At 39.7% G+C, this 9658-nt stretch overlaps 2 protein-coding genes across 2 annotated transcripts in view; one reads left to right on the top strand and one right to left on the bottom strand.

The window, feature by feature from the left end:
- The first annotated feature begins 497 nt into the window (after window positions 1-497).
- Window positions 498-9658, top strand: part of LOC122092198 (LOB domain-containing protein 1-like) — a 32686-nt gene continuing 23525 nt past the window's right edge. Inside the window, exon 1 of the mRNA XM_042662540.1 lies at window positions 498-776. Within this exon, the coding sequence (XP_042518474.1) occupies window positions 498-776 (279 nt within the window). The remainder of the gene's footprint in view (window positions 777-9658) is intronic.
- Window positions 6191-7003, bottom strand: LOC122090900 (LOB domain-containing protein 1-like). The gene is made up of 2 exons (XM_042660656.1): window positions 6710-7003; window positions 6191-6553 (listed from the first exon to the last, which is right to left on the bottom strand). Exons 1-2 carry the CDS (start codon window positions 7001-7003, stop codon window positions 6191-6193), a joined length of 657 nt encoding a protein of 218 aa, XP_042516590.1.

The following is a 9658-nucleotide window of genomic DNA, read 5'->3' as shown; positions in this document are numbered from 1 at the left end:
GAGAGAGAGAGGGAGAGAGAGAGAGAGAGAAAAGGAGGGGATTCAATGGGTAAACATATGTCACAGAATTCCGGACTCAACGTTTAGGTCACGTTCTAAATATAGGTAGTAAAACCGGCCGCAATCAGTAGCTACAATAATACAATGCGGAATCCACTGAACCCAGACCTACTGAGCACAGCATCGTGTAGCTGCGTAGATTTAAGGATTAGGAGTTTTCAGACACGCAATCTGAGGCATAGACATGCAGTCCCAGAAGCTCTCAACCCTTGAATTCTTGCTGCACGACAGAGGATCCCAATGCATGTAAACCCTAAACCCCACATGCCTACAAGTTACATATAAATCAATATCAAGCTAGAACTCCTCTACCCCCAACCTTATATTCTCCTCTTGAATCTTCCTGTCTCTTGTTTGTTGATCCTTTTGAGTTGTGTTTCATACATTTCATCACACCAATTAAATACATACTCTTTTATATCTCTTGCTAAGATCATATGGACTCAGATGAACACATCACTGCTATGACCTCATTTCCATCTTTTTCTTCTAGTTCTAGTTCATCACCTTTACCTCAATCATCATCTCTTGGTCATCTTCCATCTCCATCTCGTGAATCTCCTCTTGTGGTCAGACCTTGTGGTGCTTGTAAGGGCCTTCGTCGACCATGTGGCGAAACATGCATATTGGCACCTTACTTCCCCCCGACCCAACCCCTTAAGTTCTTGGCTGTGCACAGGGTGTTTGGAGCTAGCAATGTCTCCAAGTTCTTGCAGGTAAGCTACTTCGGGTCATGTTAGTAAAAAAATTATTTTGGGTGATTAAAACTATATTCAATAAAGCCCAGAATCCCCCCTTTTTGAAGTGATCGTCATATCCTTCCTTAATGATACCCCATCATGTACCCCTATTGGTGTTATCCACTAACATATCATATATCAGCGGCATACCTATCCCTATTGATATATGAGGCTCACCAACTTGACATTATTGCCCTGATATTCTCCATACAATTCGTTTAAAAGACCTATTATTATTATTTAATTTTTTTGGCTAAAGATTAGAAAAAAAATATGTTAAAATCATATAAGAAATTACAAAGTAATGAATGAGAGACTACCTCCCCACTTTCGGTACTGCCATCAACAACAGAGAAGACCCCAATCAAAGAAACAAACACAAATTACGTAAACCTAAACTTGGATCTCAATTAAGCCTCCCAAGGAGCCTCTCAACTATAAATATACGACCCCTCCCATGTTTTGGGAGTTCTATATAATTTCATACAAATTCCACATAATTATATTTACAAGTATCTAACACTCTCAACGATAGCTGTCGAGATTTGCGCACTGTAATTGTAAGGAATTACTGTTATACTTCGCATCAATTTGAGTTTGCATTGATCATTCCTGAGCACGTGCCCTTCCAACTAAATAGCAACATTCACCAAAATTGTAGAGGAGCCAGCACTATTTCATTCCCTTTTTACAGATCTTCATTTGGAGTTTTGTGTTCATAGCTATTGCATTTTTACTAAGCGTAATTAACTGTTGTCCCCAATAGAGTAGTAGTGAAGTGCAATCAGTTACATAGCTAGCTCGTTCAAAGAAAGTGGAATGCCAATATTAGGAAACTTTCAAGAGAGTCCTTTCCCAAAACCGTCTCTAACCTTCCATCTTTGTCCATAGCAGTTAAGGAATTATTGGTCAACAATCATCCCCCTTCCATCAAGCCTACATTTTCTTCCTCTTTTGAGGCAAAGGATCACTTACCTCCTCATCTATTGGCCTATTTAGATTGACCTCAAAATTTGAATTCAAGACATTGCCCGAGATAGAAGATCTCATCCCCTCACAACCCTTCTAAGCTAACTCGGTTCCACTGAGTGGTAGCCAGGTTGACTCCTTTGCAAACTGAAAACTCACGTAGCCTTTGCCCAATGGGTGCATGATCACTCGTTGCTTCAGCCCCCAATTCTCCCTTGCTTCACTCCTAAGGTTGTCCAAAGAATCCAGTTGAAAATTAACTCAAACCTAAAAGTCTGTCGAACACTCTCACAGTCCTTTTGAGGAATGATGACCCTCCTAATATTCCTTGTCTGAATTGGTTCCAGAAGAGCATCAATCTCAGGAAAAACACCACCTCCTATAGTGCTTACATATGACTTCTTAGGCTGCCCAGCCACCATGGCTCCCCCCGTGATCCAGCGCCACCCCTTGCATCATCTCGGGTCCTCTATCCACATCCTCCCGAGCACCGTCTTCCACCCTTCCCTCATCTCCACAACCTCTGCTACTTTCACCTCTCAGCGACATTGTGCTACCTTGTCCACATGGGTCCATCAGGGGATTTCAACAGTTTGTCAACATCTGATCACACACAACATGCATTTCAAAATGCATTCAAGTTTCTTCGTTTTCTGAAAAAAAGAAAAGGGAAAGAAAAAGAGACTCAAGAGGGTATGCGTTCTTGGGCTTAATGATCTTAGAACACCAATGAAAATTTCAATTTAATAGATGCTCATTCTTGGACCGGTCTTCAAACTTCATGGTTTTGCAATATGGTTTTCACTCTCTTACCATGAAAATGATATATGTAAATGATCACCTTGACCTAATTCGCCTGATATTCTCCAGAAAATTGGATAAAAGACCTTATCTGTGGATATTATTTTAATTGTACTGATATATCTTCCATATTGCGTTCTCTGAAGCAATCTGTATAGCGAAGTTATTAGATTTAACTTGGATCGAAGTGGATTTGGACTCGCAAGCAGTGGTTTGGTGTATTGTGAAGAAAACAATCCTATGGAATTATAGATATATGTGGCTCTTCTATTTGAGCTACTTGGATCGGATCAAATAAAGTATTCATCATTGTTTTGGGGTGTTGAAATAGTCTATTGGCATTAACTTTAATGAGTGTACAATGGTGCTCTTATATAGAGATTACAGTTATTGAGTTATAGACAAACTCTATGATCACATGTGGGATCCTATTCCAACTCTGCTGTCTCATAAGGTAGTATTGGACTACAATTAGTCTCTAGAGTTTGTGCTCACTGAAAATGCCTACAATGTAGGAGAGGTTAATGCCTACAATGTAGGAGAGGTTGTTGAGTATGAGTATGACTCTAGAGGTTGAGTTCGAGTGGGACGCTAACTGTCCTAATACACCCCCTCAAGGTGGGGATTCCAGCGACTGAAAGATGAGGCAGAGGCCAGATTGGCATAAGGTGACGCTGGAACAGAATAGAGACCATGCTTACTGTGTCCAGTGAAGAGGGTTTGATTGGTCTTCAGATCCTTCACAGAGAAAAAATAAGAGTGAAACTCAAAGTAAACATTATTGTCACGGCAAAACTGCTGAACAGATAACAAAGAACAAGTGAGAGTGGGAACATGTAAAACATTAGAAAGAGAAAAGGAACGAGAGGGAGAAGAGATGGAAGCAGTGCCTATGTGAGATATAGGAAGGCCTTTACCATTACCAACCACAAGTTGGTTATTACCTGTGTATGGATCATAGGTGGAGAATTGGGTTAAGTCAGGGGTGGAATGGTGGGTGGCTCCAGTATCAGGGATCCAAGAGGTGGTGAAGGATTGTGGAGGTGTGGGGTGATGGGGTGGAGGTGCGATGGTAGGGGGTTGAGGGGTAGGGAAGGGTGTAGTATGGTAGGTGTTGGATTGAGGTGGTGGCCGATTGTAGGGACGGGGAGGGGTAGGTAGAATGGCGGCTCTGGTAGGTTCCTGTGGGCGGTAGTAGCAAGTGTCTGTCTGATGATTAGTGCGTCCACAGATTGTGCATGGATTGTGAGCGAATGCATTAGAGCGACCAAATCCACTAGCACGGCCATGACCACGGCCTCGGGAGGAGCTTGTACCACGACCACCAGTGGAAGGAGGGCCACAACCTTGGTGAGTGACATGGGCTGATGCATCGATGGCAGGATCAACAATGGGAAGGTGTGAGTGGAGAAAGTTCTCGTGACTCATAAGGAGGCCATGCATGTCGGTGTAGGAGATGGGCTCCTTTTGTGCCATCATAATGGAGGCAAGGGCTTGATAGTCAGGGCGTAGGGCCCAGAAGATGTGGATGTTAAAGTCTTCCGATGGGAGGGGCTTCCCTGCAGCTGCTAGCTCATCGGGGAGATACTTGGCTCGATGGAGAAACTGAGTAATGGTCTCATCTGGTTTGTGAACCAGATTTTGAAGGGAGACGTTGAGAGACAGAATCCTGGTTGTAGATGGAGAACTGAATGCAGCATGGAGTGCATCCCAGATCTCTTTGCTAGTGGTCCGTCCGACTGCTAATGAAAAGGCCTCTTCAGAGAGAGAGGCGATGAGAAGGCTCATAATAAAAGCATCTTGTTTATGCCATGCCTTGGCTTTGATAGGGTCTTGAGGGCAACGATTGTCACATGTGACATAGTCGAAGAGGTGTTGGCCAGTGAGATAGGGTACGACCTGTGTGCGCCAATAAACATAGTTCTTAGATGTGAGCTTTAGAGATATCATATGATGAGCACCAGATAGGGATGTGGGAGGTGGGGATGGTTCGGCCATGGTAGAAGAGGGAGGAGGTAGTTCGGTCATTAGGGATTGGAGTATAGAAAAGGTATGTGAGGGTAAAAGGGGAGAAACGTGGGTTGGGGTTTTTTTTTTTTTTTTTTTTTGAAGGGAAGAGGTAGAGAATGTTGGTTGTGGTAAGAAGGGAAGTGAATGTGAAGGACGTTTGTTCCCTTTAGGAATTTTTTTTTTTGGATACTAGAAGAGAGAAAAGGGACGTGGGTGGTTTTTGTTGGGTTTGCGGTTTTTTTTTTTTTTTTGCAAGAGAGGAAGATGGGGAGGCGTGGGTTATTGGAGAGGTAGTGGGGTGTAATAAGAGAAAGGGAGGAAAACGTGGAGATGAGGAAGGTGCTCGGTGGAGCTTTATGCGGCTCTGATACCATGTTGAAATAGTCTATTGGCATTAACTTTGATGAGTGTACAATGGTGCTCTTATATAGAGATTATAGTTGTTGAGTTATAGACAAACTCTATGATCACATATGGGATCCTATTCCAACTCTACTGTCTCATGAAGTAGTATTGGACTGCAAGTAGTCTCTAGAGTTTGTGCTCACTGAAAATGCCTACAATGTAGGAGAGGTTGTTGAGTATGAGTATGACTCTAGAGGTTGAGTTCGAGTGGGACGCTAAATGTCCTGATATGGGGAAATTAACATTGTAGCGGATGGCCTGACTAAACATGCTGCAGCGTCTCGATCCTCCACAGATTGGGTAACGCCTCCTAAATTCTCCGTTAATGATATAGAGTGGGAGTCTATTGAGATACCAAGGCTCCAATTCTCATGAATCATGGTACTAGTTAGTTTGCTCTGTTAATCTTGATTCCCTCTGTGCTGATGGCAATGTTGAAGGTGGAGTAGGGAATTGAGTTAATTTTTCCGGCTTGCCCAATTGGGATTTTTATATTATAAAAGCTTTTGAATAGATTCTTTAGATTATCACAATTCGGATTCATATCCAATTAATCTAATTGAAAGGTGAAATAAAAAAGTTTAATTGGGTAAATTACAGCTCAGGTATCTAAGGTTCTTTTTTTTTTTTTTAGTACAGAGGGCATCTAAGTTTACTTAATCTATTAACAATGAGAAAAATACACGTGAGATATCTAACATTTTAAACAAACATGAGGGCATATCCCAAGTAAGAATGGTGGCATTAAATGTTAACAGATTATGTTGAAATTAACAAAATACCGCATGTTTCTATATCTATCAAAAATATTTCAATTAAAAATTTTAAATTCAACTCATGTTTTACATTTTTTAACTTTTGATTTGGACAATGATTATTTTTTTAGATTGGTAATATCAATTTATTACAAAGAAGAGGGAAAGACTACATTCTTCAAAGGCAGCCTCTCAAGGAGCTCGTAGACAAGAACCTTGAGAACAAGAGAGGCCCCAAGACCCAAAGGTAGAGACCCACTGGATCACTCAAAGAAAACAAAGCACAAACAAAAACTACATTTGGAAACAAAATAAAGCATCACCTAGAAACCCATAATAGGTGCACACCCCATTTCTCGACAAGATAGAGGTTCCTAGGGAATTTCATCCCCATAGGAATAACAATCCTACACCAGTCCTCAAAAATAGCTTGTGCACAAATTAAGGTATTCAAATCCCTTCAGCATCTTTGTCATCAAAATGAAGGAATGAGTTGTCCCATGAGAAGTTTTTGCAATTCTGTAAGGAAAAAGGAGTAGCACAGAACATGAATTCTTCCAGTGAGGGTCCTTGAAGCAGTTGAGCTTCATTTATTTCCATGGATGTGTTTTTGGTCGCTTGTAGGTTGTCCTGTTGAGATGTTATACTGAGAAGTTGAGCCTTCGCGGTGGCCAACTCCATCTGAAGCTCGTTTACTAGTTTCTGCAGATTGGAAATTAGACCTGCACACCCGTACACTGGGTCTCTAATCCTTGTTGTCCCCTCGTAGACCATACTATCCACTGCATCAGCTCTTTGAGACTCTGGAATTCCCTGCAATCACAAATACAGTGCTGCATCAATGAACATATCATCATAAAAATCTTAGATTTTTTTTTTAATAAAGGTCAGCAAAAAATCTATTATAAACAAAGAAGAATATATTACAGAATTAACGTCCAGGCATACTTAGACCCGATAGTAACTTACTTGCAAGAACTTAGAGACATTGCTAGCTCCAAACACCTTGTGCACAGCCAAGAACTTGAGGGGTTGGGTCGGGGGAAAGTATGGTGCCAGTATGCATGTTGCAACACATCGTCTACGAAGGACCTTACAAGCACCACAAGGTCTAATGACAAGAGGAGGAGGAGCAGGAGGAGGAGATTCATCATTATGAGATAGAGGATGACTAAGAGAAGATAATTGAAATGAAATAGAAGTGGAAGTGGAAGAGAACAATGCAGATGAGATCATAGCATTGGTTTCTTCAAGTGAGTCCATATCTTCGCAAGAGATAGAAGAGTATGTATTTAGAGTGATGAAAAATGTAAGAAACAGAACTCAACAGATCAACAAACAAGAGGCAGAAAGATCCAAGAGGAGAATAAAATAAACTAGATATTGTGCCGCGTGAGTAAAGGGTCTTATACAAACCTGAACATACATCTTAGGTGACAACATCTGTTCCACTTTCTGTGATATATAAAAAATAAAAATAAAAAGACAAACATCATGGAAGAAAAAGGAATAGATGCCAACTCATGAAACATACATTCCGGTTTAGGAGAGCAAAATTTAGCTGCAACCCTTGTGGCACCTATTGAGATAGTCTCACATTGACTATGGATAAGTGAACTATCTTATATAAGATGAAAGTATTTTTAACATGGTATTAGAGTAGGTACATTGAACTTCCAACCCAACAAATATTATCAAATGCTTTATCAAACCTTTTGTCAAAAGTAAAATTTTTCAAATCTTGAAATGATTTTGGGGACATAAGACATCTTTTGGCTTCGCACAGCCGCAGCCGCAAAACTGAGACTAAGACCAAAAACGTTTATCATGTCCAAGGCCTTTTTGCGTTTTTGGGAATGTATATATCTAATATTGGGAGGTTTCATTCACGCAATTTTATTATTTTTAGTAAAAACGAAAGAAATTCCCCCTCCTCCTTTAAGGTTTTCCTCCGCTCTATAGCTTGAAAAATAGTCCATTTCAAAATACTAATTTTCAGCTTAGACCTTGAAACTCTACTTCCAGTTGCACCTTAAAACTTTGCGACTTTTGTGATTATTTTGCTAAAGAACACACATGCCTCTTTGGAATCTTATGAAGACTTTTTCCCAGGGGTGTTAGTGCACCAGATATTTTTTAAAACCCCAGTTACCTGAGTTCTTAACTCAACCTAAGGCCCCTTTGGTATCATTTTTTTTTTTTTTATTATTTAATAAAAATCATTTGTGAAAACCATTTTTTATCAAAACATAAAAATGGTTTGGTAACTACTTGACAAAAATGGTTTTTTGTGAAAAATAGTTTGATGCTTTTATTTGCAAAATGGTTTCTTTAAGAAATATGTGAAGAGATTCCCTTCACTCATCTTTTTTATAACTGTCTCTCTCCACTTTAGATTGAAGAAGAAGGGACAAAGGGTTTGGATTTCTAATTACAAAGTAAATGACTACTTTATCCCTCCATATTGAGATTTTAAGCACGTACTCATTAAAGTTCAGAGCAAAAATAACTGAAAATCGATTTTGGCCAAAACACATGAATGACTCTTGATCCCTTTTTGGTTTTTGTGTTTTATCAATTTTTTTAAAATAGAAACAAGCTCCATAAATGATACCAAATGCAGTCAAAACTATTTTTGTGAATAAAAATCAAAAAGAAAAATGATACCAAAGAGGGTGTAAGGCCAACCCAGTTCGTCTTAATTGTCCCTAGGGCCAGGCTGACCGTGACTGTTCATGTATTTTCCATTTTTACACCAGAAAAAAAAAAACCATCACTAGTACCAATGGTTATTAAAAAATATATTATTAATATTATTAAAATAAATGAAGAAAACATAGGCCCATAAAGAGTGTTATGGATGGATAGAAAAAATAAAGTGTGAATACAGATTTATAATTTATGGGAAAAAGATTCTTACCTGGTTGTAGGTCCCTACACCCAGACATGTGGAATGGCAAAAAGACCACCTTGTCGCTGGTTGGATGCTCTGCACCTCCCCTGGTGGTCCCCATGCTTATGCAATGGCTACGTGACCAATTAGCGAACTCCAACCTATGATTTACTTATATACATTATACATAGGTCGGGCTGGGCTCAACCCATTACCTCAACCCAGGTATGGCCCATCCAACCATGATTGAAAATCGTAGCCCAGCCCCATCTTGTGGGTTAAGAAGCTCAGCCCATATGCTATCCGGGTTCAGGGCGGGGCTCAGGTTAGCCAGGCCAAATTGATACCCCTACTCTACTTGATTGCCATAACAAATAAAATAAAATACTTTAAACCTAGAAAGAAATTTTTATAATCATTACTCAATATGATTATATCACTAACTCCAAACATTCTTATATATGGTTAATAATTTTGCTTTACTTTACATCCAAATCCCATAAATCTGAAGAACGAAATAAAAATATAGTAAGAAATTTAAGTAGTTTATGCATCAAACATTTTAGTTTTCTGGAGTGATCGTACAAAAACGATCATAACACTTTCATCTGGAGTCATATTGAGGCAATGCCAATTGTCTTGGAAAGGCAACTCTGGTGTGCTATAATTTTCCAAGACACCCCTCTTGCCAAATCTAACTTATGACCGGCCCAATATGTCTATGAAGATAACCTAGTTGCAACTACCTTATCTAACATTATTTTCCACTTGTACACTATATATTGTTCATTGTGTACTATCCACTAGGTTTCTATACACTACCACATCATCAATACTCACCCGTATTGACCACAAACACATGGACTCACCCATTTACTTCTTTTCCATGCTCTGATACGAAAAACTCTATATCATTCTCATACAAACTCTGAATTAGGCGATTCTAGTTTTATTGGAAGAACGATTTGAATGATAAGTCAGGTTAGGTATGCACCAAGGTGGAATAGTCTCTTGTATGTGTTGCT

This window comes from Macadamia integrifolia, chromosome 10 (genome assembly GCF_013358625.1).
Source record: "Macadamia integrifolia cultivar HAES 741 chromosome 10, SCU_Mint_v3, whole genome shotgun sequence".
NCBI lineage: Eukaryota > Viridiplantae > Streptophyta > Magnoliopsida > Proteales > Proteaceae > Macadamia > Macadamia integrifolia.
The sequence above is the reverse complement of the archived record's forward strand: the minus strand, read 5'-3'. Positions and strand labels throughout refer to the sequence as shown.